This window comes from Vidua macroura, chromosome Z, assembly GCF_024509145.1.
Source record: "Vidua macroura isolate BioBank_ID:100142 chromosome Z, ASM2450914v1, whole genome shotgun sequence".
NCBI classification, from domain to species: Eukaryota; Metazoa; Chordata; class Aves; order Passeriformes; family Viduidae; genus Vidua; species Vidua macroura.
The window spans coordinates 42459916-42483295 of record NC_071611.1 but is presented as its reverse complement, the minus strand read 5'-3'; the positions used below and the strand labels follow the sequence as shown (position 1 = coordinate 42483295).

At 40.6% G+C, this 23380-nt stretch overlaps 1 protein-coding gene across 6 annotated transcripts in view; it reads left to right on the top strand.

The window, feature by feature from the left end:
- The window catches only part of DNAI1 (dynein axonemal intermediate chain 1), a 138909-nt gene that overhangs the window by 29905 nt on the left and 85624 nt on the right, over positions 1–23380 (top strand). For all 6 annotated transcript variants that reach the window (XM_054002477.1, XM_054002474.1, XM_054002478.1 and 3 more), the window contains exons 11-12: positions 655–772; positions 2991–3034. In XM_054002477.1, coding sequence (XP_053858452.1) covers positions 655–772; positions 2991–3034 — 162 coding nt within the window. The remainder of the gene's footprint in view (positions 1–654; positions 773–2990; positions 3035–23380) is intronic.

Below are 23380 nucleotides of genomic sequence, written 5' to 3'. Positions count from 1 at the left end.
TGCTTACAGAAGGTAAATAGTACATCAGACTATGGGCATGCAAAGACCATGCCACATTAGCCCTGCTCTAAGCTGGCTGGGGACAGCAGGTCTGGTGAGCACTGCCCTCCTTGTAGCACTTCCTTCTCTCAGCAGGTACTTCACTCCTGGATGCAGGTGCTAGTGACAGCAGCCAGAGCAGAGGTGGTCCCTGCTCACATACCAACCACAGCAACGTACTCAATCTTGATGTCATTTTGCAAGAGACATTTTGCTTTCTCTGCTCAGCTTCCTCCTGAGGAAGTCAGCTTCCTTCCTTCCTTCCTTCCTTCCTGGCCAGGCCCAGCTCTGAGAGTGGCCTGAGGTCACACCTTGCTCAGGGCTTCTATTTTCTTGTTAATTCTTTGTCTGCTGATCATCAGTTTGATTTTTATTTTTCCTATGTGTGAGAGGATTTGGTAAAATACATTTAGAGGTCTGAGTTGCTGGTTCAGAGTCAGGACTTAAGAACGGAGACAGATTTTACACTAACAATTGGGTGGTTGTGCAGAGGCTGTGAGGATAGCATATTGTCTTTTAAAGTTTCCCTGACACTGAATTGTGCTGATTTATTTCTGATTGATATACTGGGAACTTTTCCTTCTTTTTTTTTTTTTTTTTTTTTTTTTTGTTTAGATTTTAAATATTTTGAGGATGCATCAGATGAATTCAGAGGCCAGAAAGGAACCCTCCTCCCACTCTGGAAGTTCCAGTATGAAAAAACCAAGAAACTTGCAGTTACTGCCCTCTCCTGGTAAGTCTCTTCATTCCAAACTTAATCTCTATTGTTGTGCAGGGAAGTGGAATGGAATGGAATGGAATGGAATGGAATGGAATGGAATGGAATGGAATGGAATGGAATGGAATGGAAAGGGATCTTTTGAGACAGGGTTGATTTCTCTGGGAACACGGGTTTGATTTTTTACAGTCGGTTGCTTGGGCAGCACTGAAATGTGCCTGGTGCTTCTGGTTGCAGAGAATATTGTGTAAGGCTGAATATGACAGGCTTGTGCCTTTCAGCAGAAACTGAAGGCAGAGCAGGCTCTGTGCAGAACTGGGGAAAAGTTAGTGCGGTTAAGAGGGCAAAGAAGAGTCCTTTATTGGAAAGCCTGGGATAGATGTGTCATATCTTTGGACAGTATGCTGTAGGAATCAATCCTGCACAGGACAGCTCCAAAAATCCTGCTATGTGCTTGAGTGTTGACCAAACACTTCTTGAACTCTGTCAGGCTTGGTGCTGTGACCACTTCCCTTGGGAGCCTGTTCTAGTGCCCAGCCACCCTCTGGGTGAAGAACCTTTTTTTAAGATTGAACGTAGCTCTCTCCGGATGCAGCTTGATGCCATTCCCTTGGCTTCCATCACTGTGCATCACGGAGAAGAGATCAGTGTCTGCCCCTCCTCTTCTCCTCAGTGATGTTTTAACTGCCATGATGTCTCCCCTCAGTCTCCTGTTCTCCAGGCTGAACAGACCAAGTGACCTGAGTCACTCCTCACACAAGGGCTTCCCCTCCAAACAAGAGAGGTATTTGTGTATTGGGATCTTGCACAGTTCATTGCAGTAGGCATTTGCCCTGCAGTCCACTTTTACATATTTGGTTAGTCCAAAAATGATCACCGATACTTGCAAATCTACTCTCTTTTGTTCTGAGATATTATTGCTGTGGTTATTACTGTGAAAAAAACCCACTTAGCACCAACACAAATTAGTCCTTTCACTTTTTAGTATGCTTGATCCTCCTCAGAGCTGGCTTGGTTCATGCACTGAGCATGAGACATACCTAGTCAGACCCCACCTGGTGCTCCCCTGCAATTAGGCCTCCTCTTGTTTATGTGAGCACATTTGTGCATTGACAAGGAGAATCTATGGAGAGATAGAGAAGGATTGCCCTCTTCTGCCTTTCAAGCCATTGTGGTATTATATAAGAGAGTATCAAGCATGCAGTTGTGTGAGAATTACAGATAACAGTAAAAATGGGCAACAAAATTGGGAGAAAGGGCATCTTTAATAGGTAGTTTATTCTGCTGTTAAATTTGTCTCCAGGAAAGATATCTCTGAAATTGGAAGAATTACTCCAAATTGCTTTATGGAATAAGCTTTTCTAATTCAATTTTTATTCTCTCATTTTTAGCAGTGATGGTGCATTTAGTGAAAAGAACAAGAGCATTAGGATGCCTAGGTTGTAGCCCAAGTGAAAAAAGGAGAAATGAAAAGAGAAGTGCATTTATTTTATCAATTCACAATAGCAAGTCAAAGAAAATACTCATCAATAATTTCCACATACGTTTATAACTCAGGGTTAGCAACAGGTCTGATCTTTGTCCCATGGAAATTCTATCTACAGTACCCTACCATCCACAGAAGAGGTGGTAGAGAGGGTAAATGTTTTTCAAGTAAAGGGACTTTAGAAGACATAGTAGATGTCTAATTGCTCATTGCCAGTATTTGCCATAGTAAATACAATGTTCACCAGCTGGGTCAAAAGGGAATTTCCCTTCCTGATTTGTGGTTGTGATAATGAATTTATGAACTGGTAGCTGTCTCTGGAAGCATCTCTCATAATTTAATAACAGGTAGGGACAGTGAGTTTATTGATTTAGAAACTCTAATTCTTGCCACTGAAAGATGGAAACCAATATATTCCTGCCTTTTCATTTTCCTGAAAGATCTCATTTTTAAAAGTAAAGTTCCTGTAATTATGAAATGGATAAGCCAAGAAGTGCTGGAGATTGACATGTCTGTCTTTTTATCTTTTTCATCTACTGTTTTGATCTTCTGATGTTCTGCTTTTTTGTGCATCATGAGTTTGGATAAGTTACTCACAAACTTTATTAGTGTATATGGTCAGAGCCCTCAGACTGAGTGCAGTCCTGTGAGAATGAACTCTGAAGTTAATGTATGAAACACTGTGTACTGCTGTGGAACTACATGGTTAATAATAAATGCTATCTTATATATATTTTCTCATTACAGGAATCCAAAGTACAAGGACCTATTTGCAGTGGGGTATGGTTCTTGTAAGTATTAAATGAAAAAGAATCACTGAGAGATTTAAAATATTTAACAAGTGCTCTGAGGTCAATTCAGACAATCCTCTGAGGCATGGATTGGATCTCATAGCAAGGACTCACCTAATTTCATAGCAAAAAATTGAGATTTGACTCAATACAGGGATTAGGCCTTTCCATTCCATGTCATGAACATTCAGAAATAAATCGGCATAGATAGCAATTATTGTAGGACTAAACCAAATTTAAAACAGGGTAATGTGATTCATAATGGAATTGCTGAACTATGCTTTCTTCCTTTGTGGTCTAGAAAGCAGAAATAGACATGATTTCAAAAAGAGTTTAGATAGATTCATGGAGAACCAGTTTGCTGTTGAAGGGATAAACCACCTGATTCAGCAAGTTGATAGCTGTGAGTTGCTGGGAGCTTGAGTACATACAAGGGACAGAACTGTATTTGCTGATCTTCTCTTTAAACAATTGCTACATGTTGGTGTAAGATACTTGGCTAGACTGGCTACAGGAACCTTTGGTATCATCCCAAATATGTCTTCTTTCTTACGTATTTTTCTGTGCTCTGACAATGGAACCAGAGGGATTGTCTTCATTTATACTGGTAAGGACTGTGCTCTGCTTGCAATATTGCAAAATTTCATTTTCCTTTTAAATTTACAATTTTCTTTTGACTTTCACTCCATCTGAGTCTGGAAATGTTTTTGTTAGTTTGCTGAGAAGCCTGAATTGGCCTGATATTCTTTTTAATTCAGCGAGCAGCAGCTATTCTGAAAAGCAGATTAGAATCAGCTTCTGGAAAAGAAAGCGTGATGTGAAGTGCTCAGGCTGTCCTTCCTTGTACAGCACAGCAAAATCTTATTGTTCTCAAATCCCAGTGCTGAGAGAGTGCAGGAATTTAGCAGTGCCTTCCCACTGCCCTGCCAGCCAGGAGGCAGAGAAGAGATACAAGCTCACAGAAGGTAATCTCCCTGCTTAACCTATTCCATTACCTATTCATTTAATTGTTCAAATTTCATACACTTCGTACTCTAGGCAAGACCAATATGCTTTCTGGGTTGTGTAAAAGTATTAGTTAGTTCTACCAGGGTCCATTGTGCCAAAGGCAATACAGAGATGCAAGGGGAGGGAGACTCTAATTCAGTGATTTGCCACATAACTGACAAGAGAGACAGAAATCTTCTTTTATAGAGGACAGAGGGCTTGTCTCAACCTTCTGATGGCAACTAACAGCTGAGTGCTGGTTCTCTGCTCTCAACTCGCCCTTTAGTCAGCACGGAGAAATAAGCACATCTAGAGGCCATCCATCCTGATTTCAAGGGGTGTGCTGAGTGGCTCTCTGGAAGGGATGATCCCTCCTCATAAGTGAGCCAAGGCAGACCACCTAACCTGGCTGCTTGTCTCTTAGATGACTAAAGTGAGGTGAGATAAATCCAGCCCAGAGGAAATGATCCTAGAGTCACAGGCAGGGATATCTTTGGGTCTTCTGTGGCCATAATTACATCACCAGTCTTCTGTGCAGCAGGCATTTGGGAGCACTGCCAAAATACAAGTAACACATTTGTCCTGCCGCCTAAAATGTACTTTTTGAAACAAAAGATCACTTGTTTACTGTGGGTTGACACCACTCCAGAGTGGTGGGTGCTTTCTTTACAGAAAGGGACCTAACCTCTCCCTTGCTTTTGTACCCTATTTCTACAGTCTTCTCCAGTGATTTATTTGGATGGGGTTTATAATGCTAACGGTGTTTCTTTGGCATGAGACAGGCTCTTCTGAACAAGGAAATATTGTCATCGTAATTTGCAATTCAGGGTTTATGATGCCTGGCTGGAACTAATTTTTATTCCCATGAGGAGGAGCTGTCTTTCTGTTTTTATTTTTGCATAAATGAGATTGCTGAGTTTCTGGCTACACTGACAGCTTGCGGTGCAGGGTTCAGAGCCTCTAGTGGTGTTGGGCTTGTGTTCTGCCTTGCTGATGGGAATACTACAAATACAAGCTCAGGTCTTTGCCATCACCTCAGTTCATGTTCCAAAAGCAATTGTGCCTCTGACAGTCTTCAGAGATGGTTTTTTATGTGCAGCTCCAACTGTCAGAACATGAGCTGAGTAAGGAAAAGCATTGTCTCTATGGCCAATGTATTTTATCCCACAGCTTCTTTGGATTTAATGGATGTAATTTTCCACCCAAGGATGTTTGAAGAGTACAGACTCACACAGAAAGCACTGGCAATCTGAGGTATTTGGCAAAGATGTCTACTCAGTTCTTCACAGTCTGAAATAGGGCTTTATGTAGGCAGAAGCAAAGCACATAAAGATACATATACTGTTCCAGCTTTCTAGTGTAAAATCAGCACAAGGTCCCTACACCAGCATGACAACATCCAAAGTAAGAGTTGTTTCAACTTTGTGATCAAACTAAATCAGTGTCAAATCCAGACCAGAGCTTTCATGGCGATGAGCTGGCTCTTAGTAGATGTCCTGAGCCTCCCTGAAGCTGAAGAGTAATTGTGGAACACAGAATATGAAACAGCTCTGGTTGCACTCTCCTAAAACATAGAGACAGGTAAATACAGGGAGGTTGGACATACTTACTGGGCAGTATTGTATTTTCCCATTTCTCAAATGAACTGCTCAATGACCATGGATAATCTTTTATTTACTGCCTTGCACTGAGTGAGGCTGATGGATGGTTGGTCACTGCAATAAGGGTATTCCTAAATAGGACATGTTTTAGGTACTTCAGAAGGAACAGCGAGAGGAGAAAATGAACCAAGTGACTTTAACAGCAAGGTACTGCCTCTTTGTGTTTGCCTCTCTACTTCATAGGCATTTTCAGAATCAGGCACTTAAATTAGAGATAGGAATCAAGAAAATATAAAGTAAAACTAGCTCACTCACAGAGGGAAAAAGTCATCCTGCAGGGACTGAGAGGAAATATGCATGGAGATATGATATTTGCCTCCTGTTTTTCTTTAACATGCCTCATTTCCCTCTATCTAGAAAAAAAAACAGTTGAAGAAATAATTAGTGGTGAATTCCCAATACACTACTCACTCAAAAGATTTAATAAAAACAAAGATGAGCTGCTTGTTACACTACTTAGGTTTGTACACAGCCTGTTTCAAGCCCCAGAGACCAAATATTTTGTTTTCTAGCAAAATATTTTTCAGTCAAATATGAATTTGAGAAACACAAGTAAAACATCATCGAATCATAGTGTGGTTTGGGTTGGAAGGAACATTAAAGATTGTTCAATTCAAATCCCTGTGCCACTGGCAGGAATGCCACTCACTAGATCATGTTGCTTAGGATTTCAAACCAGTCTGAACACTTCCAGGGATGAGACATCCACAGCTTCTCTGGGCAGCCTGTTCCAGTGTCTCACCATCTTCACAGTAAAGAATTTTTTCCTAATATCGAATCTAAACTCTCAGTTTAAGAAGGTTATCCCTTGTTCTGTCACTATCTGCCTATGTAAAAAGTCACTCTCCATCTCTTTTATAAGCCCGCTTTAAGTACTGGACCACTGGCCACAGTGAGGTCTTCCCAGAGCCTTCTCTTTTCCAGGTTGAACAACCCCAACTCTCTCAGCCTGTCTTCATAGTGGGAGTGCTCCAGCTGTCTGATCATGCCTGTGATCTCCTCTGAACTGACTCCAACAGGTCCATATCTTCCTTGGCCTCCAGAGATGATCATCAGGCAGTGTAAAATGGGATGGAAGGTGCTAAACGCTGAGGAGACAAGGGCTGAAGAGATTATTGTAGTGATGATGGCTAAGCCTTAGCTTCCCTACCCAATTTCTTGAGTATCAAGATTGAGATCTCTTGCACCCTAAGAAAAAAGAATCTAAATGTCTCCCAGGTCTTATTCACTCCTTTATCTCTGAGAGTGTTTTCCCAAAGGGTCGCACATGCTAATGCTCTAAACAACAAAGATTTAGGCTCTGGCAGTGAAATAATTTTTAATCCAGTTAGTGTGTGCTCTGCTGATTCAATGCCATGTAAGTTAAAATCAAATCTTATTATATACTTAACTGGATGCTGAATGATTGCATTCATACTTTTGCTAGTACAGTTATTCTATCAGTTATCCTGACAAGAGCGATGGTAGTTTTGACAAGACATTTACCCTCTCCTTAGGTCTAGGGATCCAGATAATAGGTGAGATAATTCAGCAGGATTGGAGTCCTACACTGAAAGAAGCCCACTGCATACAGATAAGATCTGTGAGCATTAATTCATGTTAACTACTTGTTAGCTGTTCCCGAAATGTAGATAAATCCTTCAAGTTTTCTATGAGATCTCAGTCAAATTATGGAAATAACAATTGAGAACCATGGAATCATAAAATGTCCTGAAATAGAAGGGACCCACAAGGATCATGGAAGCCCAACTCCTCTCTCTACACAGGATCATCCCCAAGAACACCACCATGTGCTTGTGAGTGTTTTCCAAATGCTTCTTGAACTCTGTCAGGCTTGATGCTGTGACCCATTCCTTGGGGAGCCTGTTCCAGTGCCCAGCCACCCTCTGGGAGAAGAATGTTTTGCTGATATCCAACCTAAACCCCCCTGACACAACTTCAGGCCATTCTCTCAGGTCCTGTCACTGATCACAGAGCAGAGATCAGTGTCTGCCCCTCCTCTCCTCCTCATGAGGAAGTTGTAAGTCTGATGAGGTCTCCTCTCAGTCTTCTCCAGACTGAACAGGCAAAGTGACCTCAGCCACTCCTCATACAGCTTCCTCTCAAGGCCCTTCATCATCCTTGTCGCTCTCTTTTGGATTCTCTCTAGTAGCTTTATAGCCTTCTTTTATTGTGGCCCCAAAACTGCACCCCAGTACAGAGCAGAGCAGAACATCTGCTCCCTTGCCCAGCTGGCCTGATGTCCCCAGGACAGAGATGTCCCTTCTGGCTGCCAGGGCACTTTCACTCATGTTCAGCTTCTCATCAATCAGGACCCCCATGGTCCCTTTCCTTGGCACTGCTTTCCACCTCTCATTCCCATTCTGTTTGTACAGCCAGGGTTGCCCCATCCCAGAAGCAGAATCCATCACATGTCTCTGTTAAACTTCATACAGTTGCTGATTGCACATCTCTCTAATATGTCAAGGTCTCTCAGATGGCTTCTCTGCTTTTGAGGGAAACATTAGCTCCTTCCAATTTAGTACCATAGACAAACTTGCTTAACAGTCCTTTGAGACCTATGTCCAAGTTGTTTATGAAGACACTGAAGAGCACTGGGCCGAAAATGGAGCCCTGCAGAACACCATCAGTGACCAGCTGTCAGCCTGATGTAATCCCATTTACTATAACCCTTTGTGTCCTGTGCATCAGCCAGTGTTCACCCACTGTAATTATCTATCTGCAAGCTGGACATTTTGTCCAAAATGGATATTTAGGGAGTCCAACTCTTTGATACAATGGAAAATCATAAAAAGATAGAACTGAAAATAATTTCAGAAAGTTATTAGTGTATCTCCATGCAAGATAATACTTTATTTAAAACATGGTTTGAGGTCTAAACTTAGTCCACCTAATGATGACTGCATGCCCTATAATTCCTGTCATTGTTGACAATGACATTGTTGTCATTGTCTACATAGCCTTGTAGATGACAGGCAAGCCTTGTGACAAGGACGGAAATGTATGTGTGAGAAGCAGAACATTAGAAAGCCTGAAAACTTTGATTTAACAGTATAGACTGTGGGCTTAAGAAGGCTCAGTATTACAAAATGTGCCAGATGTTTGCTTGTGTTTTCTTTTCTGCAGTGGTAAATTTAAAGGTTGTGATGCAGGATGTGGAACATAGTCTGGAATGGATTTCCATAACAAGCTGCAGTTAAATTGGGTATTTTCTGATGAATGACCAAAGAGCTTCAGCTAAAAGCACCAAGTGGATTGAATACTGCCTAAAAAATTCAGATCTTTGAAGCAGCTCTCAGAAAGTCCCTTCCAATATGTTTATATATCTAAATTATGTACCCAGAACAGGCAGAGAAGACTCCTGGGTACAGAAGTCCTTACTAATCTTTGTCTAAGCTACATGAGTTTGTTTTTATATTGGGAATAGAGATTTAAGACTTTGCCAGACAGAGAAAAAACATTTTATATTGCTTGGATGAAATTCCTTGTCTAGTATGAGGCTCTGTGTACATGCAATTCCTGGAAAGGAGGGGCTGGCATGTCCCCAGTAACATAATGTCCTGAGTGCTGGACCAGATACAGCACTGACTGTCAGACTTTTTATACCCCACAGTGAAGCTATTGAGGTTTTCTGAGTCAAATGCTACAAAGGGCTGATAGAGATTCATGTGGCTCACACACCTCACTCAAAGAGAAGTTCATGTTACAGGCTGGATTCAGTTTGCTGTTTGGCATACATTTGTGTGCTGTAACAGATTCCAGCTTTGGAAAAATGTCTTCATGTTCATTCAGTCATGTTTCCAGCGTGAAAATTGATAAATGCATCTTCAATGGTAAAAGATCCATGAGGCTCACCCTCTGTTTTTGGTTACAGGATTGAGAACTGCATTGTATCACCATTGAGTCTGAGTGTTTCCTTTTAGTCATGAATATATTTTTATTGATATTTTGGATATTTGTACTGTAAATTGAAAGACCGCCCCCTTTTGCAAATGCTTGTGATGACAGTTATTAATGGTAGTTGGTGCAAGAGTTAGTGATATCTAAATATCAGTAGTGAAATTATGCTGAGGAAAAAAATAATACAATCACAGAAATAAACATAGTGATTGTATAGTCACCAGTGATTTTAACTGATTATATTTAAGTTGCTATTGTAAGGGGATATTACAATACAGAAAAAAAGCATCAGTAGAATAAGGAGAGAGAAAAATTAAAAGGGAATTTGTAAGTTTTATTTGTGAATTGCTGTAGAACATTTGTGTGGGCACTGAGTATGCCCACAATCAAAAAGGAACACTCTGGAGGACTTGGGCTTGCTATGTACTAATTTAAGAGTGCTGTTTGTACTATGTGACTTTTAAAAGCTGAAAGGAATTTTCCACTAATACATTGTATTAATTCAAAGAGGCTGCTGGGGAATAAAATAGGAAATAAAATGTAGCAATCAGATGCCTCTTAGGCAAGCATATCAAAAGCCATTAGTAACTAGGTCTAATGCTAATCTACTATTTTATCCATGAAATCACTGCTGACAAAAAGTTTTGATGAGACAAATATCTGTAAAGTGTCAAGAAATGGAACAACCCTTCAAAGAGCAATTTAGATCCCATTTGTAGCAGAATACAAGGTATCACTCTATGTTATGGTGTTCAAAAAAATTCAAGCTGTGTACAAATACAGAGGTAAGCCCTATTTTCAGGAGCAATGATTTTTAAAATGTTTTGTGTAAAACTCCAATGCTGAACTTTGTAAGAGTTCCCTGGATCTATAGAGAGGAAAGGTTGCAAAGGAATTCAGGAGCTGAGAGAAATTTTAAATGTAGTTTTTAATTTAATGCTGAAATGACTACCCTGGAAAGGCATGCTCATCACTGGTGACATGCCGAAGAGAAGGGTAACAAATTGGAAAGGGTTCAAAAAAAAAAGAATGATCGAAGAGCAGGGTGACTGACCTGGGAAACACATTTAAGGAATTGGGTTTGTTCAGCATGTCAAAGAAAAGCTTATTAAATCATTGGATTGTGGTCTATTAACTCCCTGTATTGGGAAAGCAGATCATGTAACAAAGCGATCTTTAATCTGGCAGATAAATGATGTAACAAGATCTAAGAAAAGCTGGAGGTACATGAATCAGGCCAGACAATGTGTGGCTCTTAATAGCAGATGAGCAATTGAGAACAATTAATTTTGGCATGTGGTAAATTACCATCTTTTGGAAAATGTAAAATGTGGAAATTTTAAAGATTTGATATTTGTTCTCTGCAGTTTTGGTCTGTTGAAGATATGATTTCTTCTTTAAATATATAAAGTAGTGAAATCTTCTGTCCTTGGTATCTTCTCTTTTTCAGGAGTCTGATTTATTCACTCTTCTAACCTTTTTATGGGCTTCTTTCTGCACTGTCTCCTGTTTGAGGCTTCAAAGTTCATTTGCAAAACATCTATATCCTCCCCCACGGTCTGACAGTCTTTGAAAAACCTCTTTAGTGGAATCAGTGTTAGAAATTTAAGCCATCATACATCCACTTTATTGAGATAACCAATTGTGGTCAATTAAATGTAATTAAAATGAAAATAACACTTTAGAATCTGTTTTCCAAATACCAAATATCTCTTACCACATATCCAGGGAGAGAAAAAACCTATTACACTATCAACTCTGTTACTAAGTATAACCTAATAATCATAATACATTAAGTGTATCATATAAAAGATTAATTTAATTTGGAGACTTAATTACTGATTTGTAATGTAAATTCTGTGAGCTGGTGTGTGGTTTTTCTGAGTCTTAACCTTTTAATACATGTAATTTTCAATCAACTCACAATATTAACTTTTGCTGTAGCATTTTGTTATGCATGAGATAGTAGAGAGCTCTGTTGACGTGTTTGGGAAAAAAGATGTGTTAACAGATTTTCTAGAGCCTGGGGATCAAAGGAGCTGCTGAGCCATCCTGTTGTGTCTCTGGTGCATTGCAAGCCATTAAATTCCACCCACTTACCTCTCTGTGTAGACCAGTTAGTTTGATTTATCCATTTTTATCCACGGGAGACAAAACATTTTTGTACCGTAGAGTCTTACCTGTTCAATAAAACTAGTCTGACACCTTCCTTTCTTAGCTTTGTCTCTGGAAATGGCTCCATTTAAGTTATTGTGGGAATTCTTTTCTTAGCATTTGCACAACAGAATTCAAGGATAGACAGGTTAGCTCTCTTTGTCATCAGTGTCAAGGGGATGGTCTTGTGATGAAAATCTGCCAAATTATTAAGACACCCCTTGACTCACTAGGAGAAGATGGTCTACAAATATTGAGAACAGGCAAAACAGTTCTAAACACTCTCTCTTAAAAGGATCAGTGTTTGCTTTATTTTAAATATTAGTTTCCCCATATGCAGATGTTCTTATGCCTGTTTTCTATCACATAAACACTATATGCTTTTATTTTGTGTTCCCTCCAAATACTAAGGTTACATTTTCACCACAGCTTGACTTTTCCATAGCAAAAGATCTGGAATCAACCCTACTTCTCACACTCTAGTCTAAGAAGCAAAAAATTTGTCAGGCCCTGATGCTATAGTGGTCCTGACCATCTTCACCATCATATCTTCTCAAGGGCCATGGGATGAGCCCTGGCTTCCCGCAGAGCCCCTATACTGCTGGCTATGTTATTGTGCTTGGGTATCAGGTCCCTATCTCTTTACCTGCAACCAACCCTGACACATGACCTGTTTCCCTGATAATCCAGTGCTTAGGTCAATAAATAACAAAGTAAAATCTGTATAAAACACAAGCCACTGTTACTTAACTGTAATGTATTTACTCCTGCCAGATACTTAACCGTTTTTCCATTTAAATTTGTATTTTAAAGGGTTTGATTTCCTTCTGTTTGCTTTATATTTCATAGTTGAAACCTTGATATGGGGTACAAAGCAGATTTCTTAATCTAAGTGCTTTGACTTGTATCTGAGAGGTAACAGTAGTAAGACCAAAGATTCAGCCTTCACTTTACTCTTTGCATTAGAACTTTGAGGATGAGGTTTGGTAACTTGGGTAGATTCACAAAAAATAATAATTTAAAAATTGGTTTTTTACCTTACAATAGTTCAGATTTGTATGTCATTTTCTTCAGAGGAATTCCAGAGAGTCCATGTAAGGGAAAGTGTAATTAATTGATTGGCCTCCATAGTGCTCCGTAAGTGAATCAGGGCTGATGAATGCCAGGAGGTATAAGATCTATTTAGGGCTTGTGCAGACACATGCATTAGTTTGAGGGAGAGTTTGGTATGCTATGGATTTGTTCTGGTTGCCTCCCAAGAAAAGGCTCTGGATCCAGTGACCTTGAGAGGTTTTTCTATTTCCTCTGTCAGATGTCGCCATGCTTGTGAAATCAGCCACACAGATAAGAAACACTGTTGGCTCTGTAAGGTTTATTTATCAGTGAATGCATACTTTCCTGTGGTTAATCAGCTATTAAAGCTTAAAAGTTTTTAAATCCTTGTTAAGAATATAGAACTATTGTTAATCTGTCATGACTACAGGAGAGCAGCCTCTGTAGTGAAGCATTGCTGTTGAAAAACTCAATTATATAAATAATTTGTACAGAATTCTGTTATGATTTTTTGAGGTTACTGTTGCAGGCTTAGATATGACTGGGTGATCTGCAGTGTTCAGTTGCAATCAGAGTCTTTCAAGCTAAGGATGTACTTCAGTGGTGAATCCCTGTGTGGTGGCTGCAATTTGGCAAGTGGTTCCCTGGGAGTAGGAGGGGGATTTCAGTAGTCTTCTTGGAAGAATTACATGGAAACAGGTCCTGCAGGGAAGATGAGTCTGAGAGAGTTGGTTGATATTCAAATATCATTTATCCTCAGGCTTAAGAACAATGTGTCCCGATGAGCAAGAAATCAGGCAAAGCAGATGAGAGGCCCAATGTTGATCATTAAAGAGCTCTTATCATTAATCAGGCATAAGCAGGAAACACATAGGAGATAGAAGTGGGGATGGGCCACTTGGACTGAATATAGAAACGTTAACAGAACAAGTAAAAATGAGACAAGGAGGGCCAAGGCCAATCTGGAATTAATTTTAGCCAAGGATGTCAAGAACAACAAGAAGGTCTTCTTCAAATACATCAATAACAAAAGGAAAACAAAGGACAATGTGAGCCTGTTACTTAATGGAGAGGGGAAGCTAGTAAGAGAGAATTCAGGCAAGGCAGTTACTGAACATCTTCTTGCATTGGTCTTTATTGACTAGAACAGCCCTCAGGGATCTCTGACCCAAAAGATCAGTGTAGAGGAATGCTGGAAGCAAGACTTTCCTTTGATCATGTTAGAGAACACTTAGGCAACCTTGACATGCACAAGTCCCTGGGCCCTGATGCAATGCATCAACAAGCACTGAGGGAACTGACGGACACCGTAGTGAGGCTGCTCACAATCATCTTTCACAGGTTGTGGCAATCATGAAAGGTGCCTGGGGATTGGAAGAAACTAAATGTCACCCCAGTTTTCAGAAGGGGCAAGGAGGAGGACCCAGGGAACTACCAGCCAGTCAGCCTCACCTCAGTCCCTGGAAAGATGGTGGAACTCCTCGTTCTGGAGGCCATCTCTTACCACATGGATGACAAGAAGGTGGTCATGAGTAGTCAGCATGGATTCACAAAGGATAAATAATGCTCAATCAACCTGATTGCCTTCTGTGATGAAACAGCTACCTGAATAGGTGAGGGAAGAGCAGTGGATACTGTCTACCTTGACTTCAGCAAGACTTTTGTCAGTAACACTCTGGTGTCATCTTATAGTGCAGAAAATAATCAATAAAAATATATATAATAAAGCATGCAAAATATCCCCTGTGTATCTTCTCTATATGCCTTGATCTGCCCCTTGCTAAACTGCACACGTTAGCCACCCTTAAAAGCAAGACTGTGTATGTAAATAGCTTTTGTTACAAACCACTATAGGCAAAATATCTCTATATTTTTATCTAGTAACTGACCAAGAATATTAACTATTAGTTGTTCCTTTTTGTAGATGCCCTTAAAACGGTTGCTGGGACAGAAATTAAAGACAAAGGGAGTGATGGAATGCTTATCTTCTTGTCTATGACAAAAATAATATATTTAAGATTGTTTTGCAAATAACATAAGGATTTATGATGTCTTCAGCAGAGTTATTTGACATATGAAAGTGAGAAAACAGGAATAACTACAAGTGGAAAAGGTAATACTTAAAAGCATTGGGAGTTTGTCTCTCAGGGAGTAGATAAATTTTGTTCAGTAGCTAGGAAATTTTTCCGTGAGTGTGGCATGGTATTGCCAGGTCTGATCATTCAGAGATGACAAGGCATTATGAGATTAGTGATTAATTGAAAGACTTTATTTCTTTTTATTTGCCCTCTATAATTTCATAGTGGAATCTGTTTGTTTTAAAGCCTTCCTTTATTGCCATGAGGTCTAGCAGTGCTTTGGTCTGAAACAAAGCAGAAGCAGAACTTCGTTTAAATAATAAAGCTGAGACTTGAAAAGAAAACTTCCTGCTATTGCACCACTCCAGATTTCAGGAAATTGGCAGGCCTGTTGCAACTTTTTTGTCTCTCCTTGCATGACCCTCTAAGCAGTGTCACTTCATGAAGGTAGAAGCAGTGATTCCCAAAAAAATGGAGTTCTGTGACCTTAGTAGAATCTTAGTGGGCTTGGGTCTTTGCAAATCTGATGACTTGCAACTTTTGTATTTCATGTATCTTGAGTGATGAGCTCCCAGCTCCACTTTGATCCCTAGAGTACAAAAGGAAATCCTCAGTAAGTCATGGGTCTGGTTCACTTTTGCTAGTTTGTTGCTCCTTGCTTTTCATTTTCTTGTTTTAAGGCACCTCAGTTTGTCTGTAAAGAGATTAAATTGTTCTTGTGGCTGAATTATTTATGGCTTTTAATGTAATTTTCCAAATTTGTATTCCCACTGAGAAAAGTTAATTAAGTTTTGCAAAGGCAAGTTTGAAATACATTTCAGATTTGCAGAAGAGTTTCTGGAATTTCCACCCAAGCCCCAGTGGGATCTTCCATATTTTAAAGGCATCAGAGTTCAGCTTCTTCCTAAATGCCTGTTGTACTGCAGGATCTGTGACAGCCTCTAATCCTTCCAGGCTTCACAGAATGCTCTGAAAATTGCAATTTCCTTTTCTTCTTCGAAACAAATTCTTATCATTTCTTGCATATGCTATTATAGCTGACAGCATGAAGTCCCAGGCTGAATATTAAGATTGTAATTCTATTTCTTGAGTTGTGGTGCAGTGTGTAAATTCATTCAACTGGACTTCCAAGGTGGGTGCCACCAAAACGAAATCTCAATTAATTTACTAATGACAGTCAGTTGGGACCGTGTTCTGTGTTGAGCAGCAGGTGATTCATATTTTAAAAAGCTATTGTTTTCCCAGTTTAAATTCTATGATTTCTTGAATCATCAGCATTTCTCCAAGATGCACTGGGTGGTATTTGCATGACTAATCATGCGTTTTGACTTTTACTTAACACACATATTTACATAACTGCAGGACTAGTTAAGAAAAAGGGCAGAATGTGGCTTCCAGATGAAGTGGAAAAAAGTTAAGCAGTGGAAAGAAGTTTCAGCAAACAGCTGCAGGTCAGGAATTCTGAAAACTGGGCAGTGAAAGCTTTCTGCCAGTGAGGATGATGAGGGTGATACAACTTCTTACTGGTATATTCTGTGTTGAGTAGGAGAGGTCATTCAGGCAACATCTATAAAATACTGCTAGACTGTATTCTGATTTCATGCCTAGGTTTACTAGAGTGCCTAGCTATGAAATTATATCTAATTTCTGTTCACTGGAAAGGTATTTGATGGTGTCTGCCTCCTACATTACCAGATAAAATTTTTCTTTGTTGGTTGAAAAGAACTTTTTATTAGCATGTTGGTTTGATTTTAGCCTTTGGCTATTGCAGTGTTGGTTTCATACAATAAATGTGAATTTTAAGAATTATATAAAGTCAGGCTTAAGTGGGCCTCTAATTCTATCCAGAGAGGCTTAATTCTGTTTGATGGCTTCTGATAAATGTGTGACACTTTTAAAATCAGTGTCTTAAAGTTCGAGAGGATAGGGCTTCCTCTCCTCTTAAGCGGCTTGTCTCAGCATTCTCAGACTCACTTGCTGGAGCAAGAACCTGCACAAGTGCACCTGGCACACCTTGCCAAAGGGCTTGTTATAGCTCCAAAGCTGAAATTCAGAAGTACAGGGACAGACCTTGGACTGGGAATTAGAATAAGGATTTCTCACTTCAGCCAGGTAGGCAAGTAAGGATGCATCCTTCCTGGAGAACAGCCTCCTTCCCTGTGGCTGTGCTGCAGAGTTATTTTAATTCCTTGTGTGGATGTGCATGTACAGCAGCTTGAAGCTCATCACAGCCCTACCGATGTCCCTGTATTAGGAGAGAGAGTCATGGAAGGGAACACTTCTTCTATTCTGTTTCATTAAAACACCCACAGAAGAGCATGTGTGGGCTAATGACCCATCGAGTATTTTGTTACCCCTTGGGAAATTTTCAAAGGACACTTAGGATCAAGAAAGGAGGGGTCTTTCTGATTTTGAGAACGATCCCCTCTTTTGACTGGAAAAATTAGAACTGAGGGTTTACATAAAGACTCTGAAGATGCTTCAGCACTCTCCCTTTTATGTGCTATGCAGAGATGGAGTAGAAGAAAGTACCCAGTGTATCCTCTTAAAACTGTGGTAGCTGCTGTCAATCAGCTGTCTACAGATTGGATCTGTCTGAATCCTGATATTGTATGGACAGAGTGACTCATGAAGTATTTGGTGTAGTCCCACATGTGTTAATGGTTGCTGGCATCACCTCTGTACTATAAATAACCCACTGGATAGTGACACAGTGTTAATTCTTGCATGTGTTCATACAATTTTTACTTGCTTTTTCTAACCAAATATTTACAAACAATCCTATTGTACTCTCTGGCATCATGAGGCAGCTCCCTAAAGGAAACCATTAATTTTCTGCTGTATAGCATTGGTTGATTAGATGCTTTGTGGAGGAGGAACTGATATGAAAGTGTAGAAATGAAAACAGCAACACTCCTGCCAAGCACTGTAGCCTGTTGCTTTCATTCATCAGCTGGTTTTATTTATTCATCTGAAGGAATGCTAGTGAATGAATCTTATTGGTGAACTACACAGACTGTGAGGCAGCCTCCCTTGCTGTCTTCTATCAGTGTCCCTGTTCCCAACACCAGGGGTCAGCTTTCTACTGTTAATTTGAAGCCCTCTCTGCTCTAGCTATGGCATCTAGCTTTACAAGATGCAAGGAAACCAATGAGGAGTTCCAGCCCTCTCTAGAGCAAACATACTTTACAGGAACAGTTAAGGTAGAAATACTTACGTTGGGTAACTTGTATTGCACTTCTCCCAGCAGAGCTATTTTCTAGTTGCCTTTCTCTTCCATCCAGGAGTTGCAGTTATCTGTTTGTTGTTTAGACTGACTTCGGAGCCAATGGATGTGACAGCTCCTTCACGGTGACCTGGGATTTTAGAGTGGGCAGGATCTCTGCCTGCCTGTTACAGTTACTTACATGGTCTTCATTGCTGTCATATCTGGGGTTCTTTTCTGCCTTGAGAGTCTGTGTCTTTCCAGATGAGGTCACACAATGCTGCTTTACTTCTCAATGATGAAAAAATTAAGCCAAGGGGCTCACAGCAAACAGCAAATACCCAGATCACCATTCATCTCAAATCCTGTAGAGCAGTCCTAGAAACAGCAGGCTCTATTCCAGCAATTCCCATAGAAGGGAAGTGACTCTAGAGGCATTTTTTTCAAATATGTTATTCAACCCTGATTGCTGCTTCCCCAGGCCTGTGCCATCACACTGTGATTCTATTCTGGAGAGCTCCTAACTTTTCCCAACTATCCCATGCAAGGAGCAAGAAGCTTTCCAACTCAGCTGTCTTTGCTGGCTAGCATTCAATCAGACAGCTGGGTCACCAGGCAGCTTTAAAGACCTAGTCCTTCTTAGATTTATTTTAGGAATTGCTAGTTACATAGATTGAGTGTTACATAAATGTAATGTCATTTTCAGTATCCAAAGATGGCAGTGTCATTTAAAATTATTATTTTTCAGCCAGGTCAACAACCACAGGGCCACTGGGGTGAAAACAGAGCAGTTAATCAGAAATGGCAGAGGGAAAGAGAGATCAGCACTTTTAGCAGCCGTCCATAGTTAGATTGGTTTGTGTCAGACATGAAACTGGACTTGAAGATATTTTCCTATCTTGGTCTACACTCTGAGAATGAAAACTTCCAGCTAAACCTGAAAAAGCGGTTGCAGAAATATTTGTAAGGGAGTCTGACATGGCATGTCCTATGCATTCTCTTACTTTGGAGTAGCAGGGGGAAGAGGTGCTACTTCTGTGTATGATGCTGATGAGATCTTCCCTGGAATGTTGTATCCAGCTATTAATAGTTCAGTCTTCAAAATGGGTGTTAAAATTTAAAAAGGTTCAGAGATGAACCACATTATGACTTATGTTTGAAAACTCTGCCTTACAGTTAAATTCTTAAACAATTCAACTTGACTTGTTAAGGAGAAGATTAAGTAGTGATTTAATTACTGTCCATTAGTTACTTGAAGGGAAAGGAAGGAGATATCTTATAGAAAAGAACTCTTTCATCTTTTTCATCTAGGACAGAATCTAGCAACTGGAAGTAGAATTCAGAGATCCCAGAAAGCTGGAAATGAATTTTTAATGGTGAAAGTGATTAAGCATAGGAACAAATAAAGGATTTATTCATCACAAGTATCTTCTTTAATCTTAGAATTTACAAATCTGCATTGAACACATTCCGTCATTAATTCTAGCAATATGTAAGTTACTTTGTAAGCTCCTGAAGTTAGATGGCTTGTCATTATTCCTAGGGCAGAATGGTACAAAGAAAATGTAAAAGGCTCCTTTAAAGACTTCTTCTCCAAAGACTTTTCTGTCTTTTGTCCTGGAGATGAGTGTGGATCATTTTTCAACAGAGTGCATTAGTAAAAACCTGAAGAAAATCTATCTAATTTAATGTTTTCATTAGTTGAAATTTGAAAGATGTTCAGACTCTTCTTAGCTTAACTTTGGTTTCTTGCTGCTGTAAAGCAAAACCACATTTTCTGCAATGTAAAATCTTCCTCTCTTTGTCCCTGCTTAGGGAACTCAATCATACTTTTTCAATTCTTCTCTTCATGCTTGGTAATAGTTATGAGGCTGCCAAACTGTAGAATATAGCCAGAAACATCTGGATGCTAACCTCCACAGATTCATATGATAGGCCACTTCAGGTTAAAATTCTATCAGGAATACTTTGGAAATTCTGGCCATTGAAAAGTAAGTGCAGATAAAATTTGCTTTTTTTGGAAACTTTTAACATCAGAACAACATGAAAAACAACCCATTTTGCGTGTGTGTGGTTTTTAAAAAATTGTTTTGCATTGTCTGTTCTCATGGGTATCACTTTGCTGTAGCATATGTGAGAGGTTATAAAATTGAGTATTTTTGCGGGTATTGTAAAATGAAGTCAACTAGAGAAGGTAGGAAGAAAAAGTGTTCAGAGATGCTTAACTGTATCAGTGAGGGATCAAAGTGGTGAATCATGTAAGTAGATTTGAGTTGTTTGATCCTTATACTTCTGTTTTTCTGGCTATGAGACAAGCAGAATACAACTTTGCTGTGTGAAGAACTTGATGCTTACTCTGTTTGTATGACTGTTCAATCTATGCATCCTTGATTTTTCAACATTATCACGCTGTATTTAAATAATTGATGAAATTTAGCAAGTGGCTGCTCTTGGGAAAAGGCTCACCAGCAATAAAAGAAAGGCAGCAGGTATTGCTCCAAGAGCTATTGCAAAGTCTTTCAGTCCTGAGTTATTCTTATCAGATTCCTCCAGGTGTGAGAGAGCTGGCTGGGATTCACTGGCATTCTCCAGCTTCTCCCATCAAGCAGTGTGTGATGAAGTGGTTTCCACTGCTGTATAAGAGATCTTCATAGAGGGACAGTTGTATCAGCTCTGGTATTTTTTGGTGAGTCCTCGAAAGAGGAGCCAGCACAGTAGATTCTCAAGATGCTTATACTGTTCCCCACCTTGGCTCCCACTGAATAGGAGAGGAATTTTATGGAGCAGAACACGCTTTCTAGATGCTATGCAGTCCCAGTCTTCTTCCTGTACTGCAGAGATGCTGGAAGGAAGACCGATTGTCCAACAGCAGCCTGGCTGGTGGAGACGGGAGATGGGAGATAATGGGGACATAAATTCCCCTTTAACTCCCACAGCAGATGCATGTTTTGGCCAGAGCCAGATCTATTTTAGGTAATGGTTGGCTGAGCTGCAGTTCTACAAAGGTGGCTGTCACTAGAGAAAGGTAGAAGTTTCTTATGTGGATAAATACCTGGTGGAGGGGAATGACAAAAACAGAGATGGACTCTTCTCAGTGGTATCAAATGAAAGGCCAAAGTCAATTGATGTGAAATGAGATAGATAAAAGTCCCTTAAATTGTAAGATACAACTTCTTTACTTTTGGGGTGGTTGAGCAGAAGAGCAGTATTGCCACAGTCTAGAGAGGCTGATTTTAAAAATCTGATAACACAGTCATGTATGCCATGCTCTGACTGACACTGGTTTAAGACGGCAGAATTGGACTAGATGTTCTCCAGAGGTACCTTCAAACCTCAGGTATCCTGTGGTTCTGTAATTTATTTTCTTTTTTTTTCATCCTTTATCCAACATATATAAGTGTAAGCCAAAATATGCCCCATGTTTTGCATGGATACTTGATGCTTTATATGAAACTTTTGGACCAGTTCCATTCCCTAGTAGCAGCTTTTTGTTCTTTGGAAATTTCACTCTGAAGGACCCTCTGTCCTTTTGCCTCAACTATCTTTTTCCCCCTGACCTTGTTACTTGGTCAAAAGATTGAAAGCCATTGCTTTGTTGCAGTGTACAGTGCAAACTGATGTTATTTAGGAAATTTGGGGGTGAGGAAGGCCAAGGTGAAGCTGGAACTGAACCTGGCAAGGGACACAAAAAAAGCTTCTATAGATACATTAACCAGCAAAGGAAGGTCAAATGAGGTGCAACCCACCCAATAAAAAAAATTATGGAAAAGTGGTAACAACAAATGAGGAAAAGGCTGAGGTACTCGGCAATTTTTTCCCCTCAGTCTTCAATGGCAACCTCTCTTCCTATACCTCTCAAGTGGACAAACATCAGGATGGGGACTGGGGGAGCAAAGTCCCTCCCACTGTAAGAGAAAGTCAGATTCCCCACCTGAGGAACCTTAATGTACATAAGTCTTGGAACCCAATGAAAGTATGTGGTTGCCAAGCCACTCTCCATGATATTTGAAAAATCATGGTAGTCAGATGAAGTCCCAGGTGACTGGAAAAGGGAAGCCATTGTATCTATCTTGAGAAGTGGTAGAAAGAAGGACTCCAGGAACTACTGACCTGTCAGCCTCCTCTCTGCCTGGGAAGATCATGGGATCTAGTTTCCTTCTAGAAACTCTGCTAAGGCACATGGAGGACAGGGAGTTGAATTGAGGCAACCAGCATGGCTTCACCAAGAGTAAGTCCTACCTGACAAACCAGAGGCTTTCTGTGATGCAGTGACAGAAGGAGTGGACAAGGAAGGGGTTAGAGATGTCATTTATCTGGACTTTTGTACAGTCTTTGACATGGTCCCCTGCAACATCCTTCTGTCTAAATTGGAGGGAGATGGAGTTGATGGATGGACTGTTGGGTGGTGAGGCATTGGTTGGATACATCCAGAGAGTTGGTTGGATAATCACATCCAGAGAGTAGTGTTCAATGTCTCAGAGTCCCAGTGGACATCAGTGACAAGTGATGGTCACGGATCCATACTGAAACCAGCGTTCTTTAATGTCTTCATTAATGGCATAGATAGAGGGATCCAGTGCACTCAGCAGGTTTGATGACAGCACCAAGCTGAGTGGTGCTTTGACATACCTGAACAATGGGATGCCATCCAGAGACAAGCTTGAGGAGGGGGTCCATGTGAGCATCATAAAGCTCAAGGCCAAGTGCTGGTGCTTCACCTGGGCTGGGACAGCCCCTGGTACCAGCACAGGCTGTGGAATGAACAGACCCAGAGCAGCCCTGCCCAGAAGGGCCTGGGGGTGCTGTGGGTGAGAGGCTGCACATGGCCCAGCCATGGCACTCACAGCCCAGAGAGCCAAACGTGTCCTGGGCTGCATCCAGAGCCCCTTGGGCAGCAGGGCGGGGAGGGGATTCTGCCCCTCTGCTCTGCTCTGCTGAGACCCACCTGGAGCACTGCATCCAGCTCTGGGCTCCCAGCACAGGAGGGACAGGGACCTGCTGGAGTGAGCCCAGAGGGGACCACCAATGTGATCAGAGAGATGGAGCATCTCTCCTGTGAAAAAAAGGCTGAGATTATTTGGGTTGTTCAGCCTGGAAAGGAGAGAGCTTCAGAGTTTTTTATGTCCTTCCAGTATCTGAAGGGAGCCTACAAGGACTATTTACAAGAACATGACAAGGGTGGATGACTTTAAACTGAAAGAGTGTCGGTGTAAATTAAATATTGGTAAGAGATTCTTTACTGTGAAGGTGCTGAGGCACTGGCACAGGTTGTCAGAGAATGCCCTGTCATTGGAAGCGTACCAGGCCA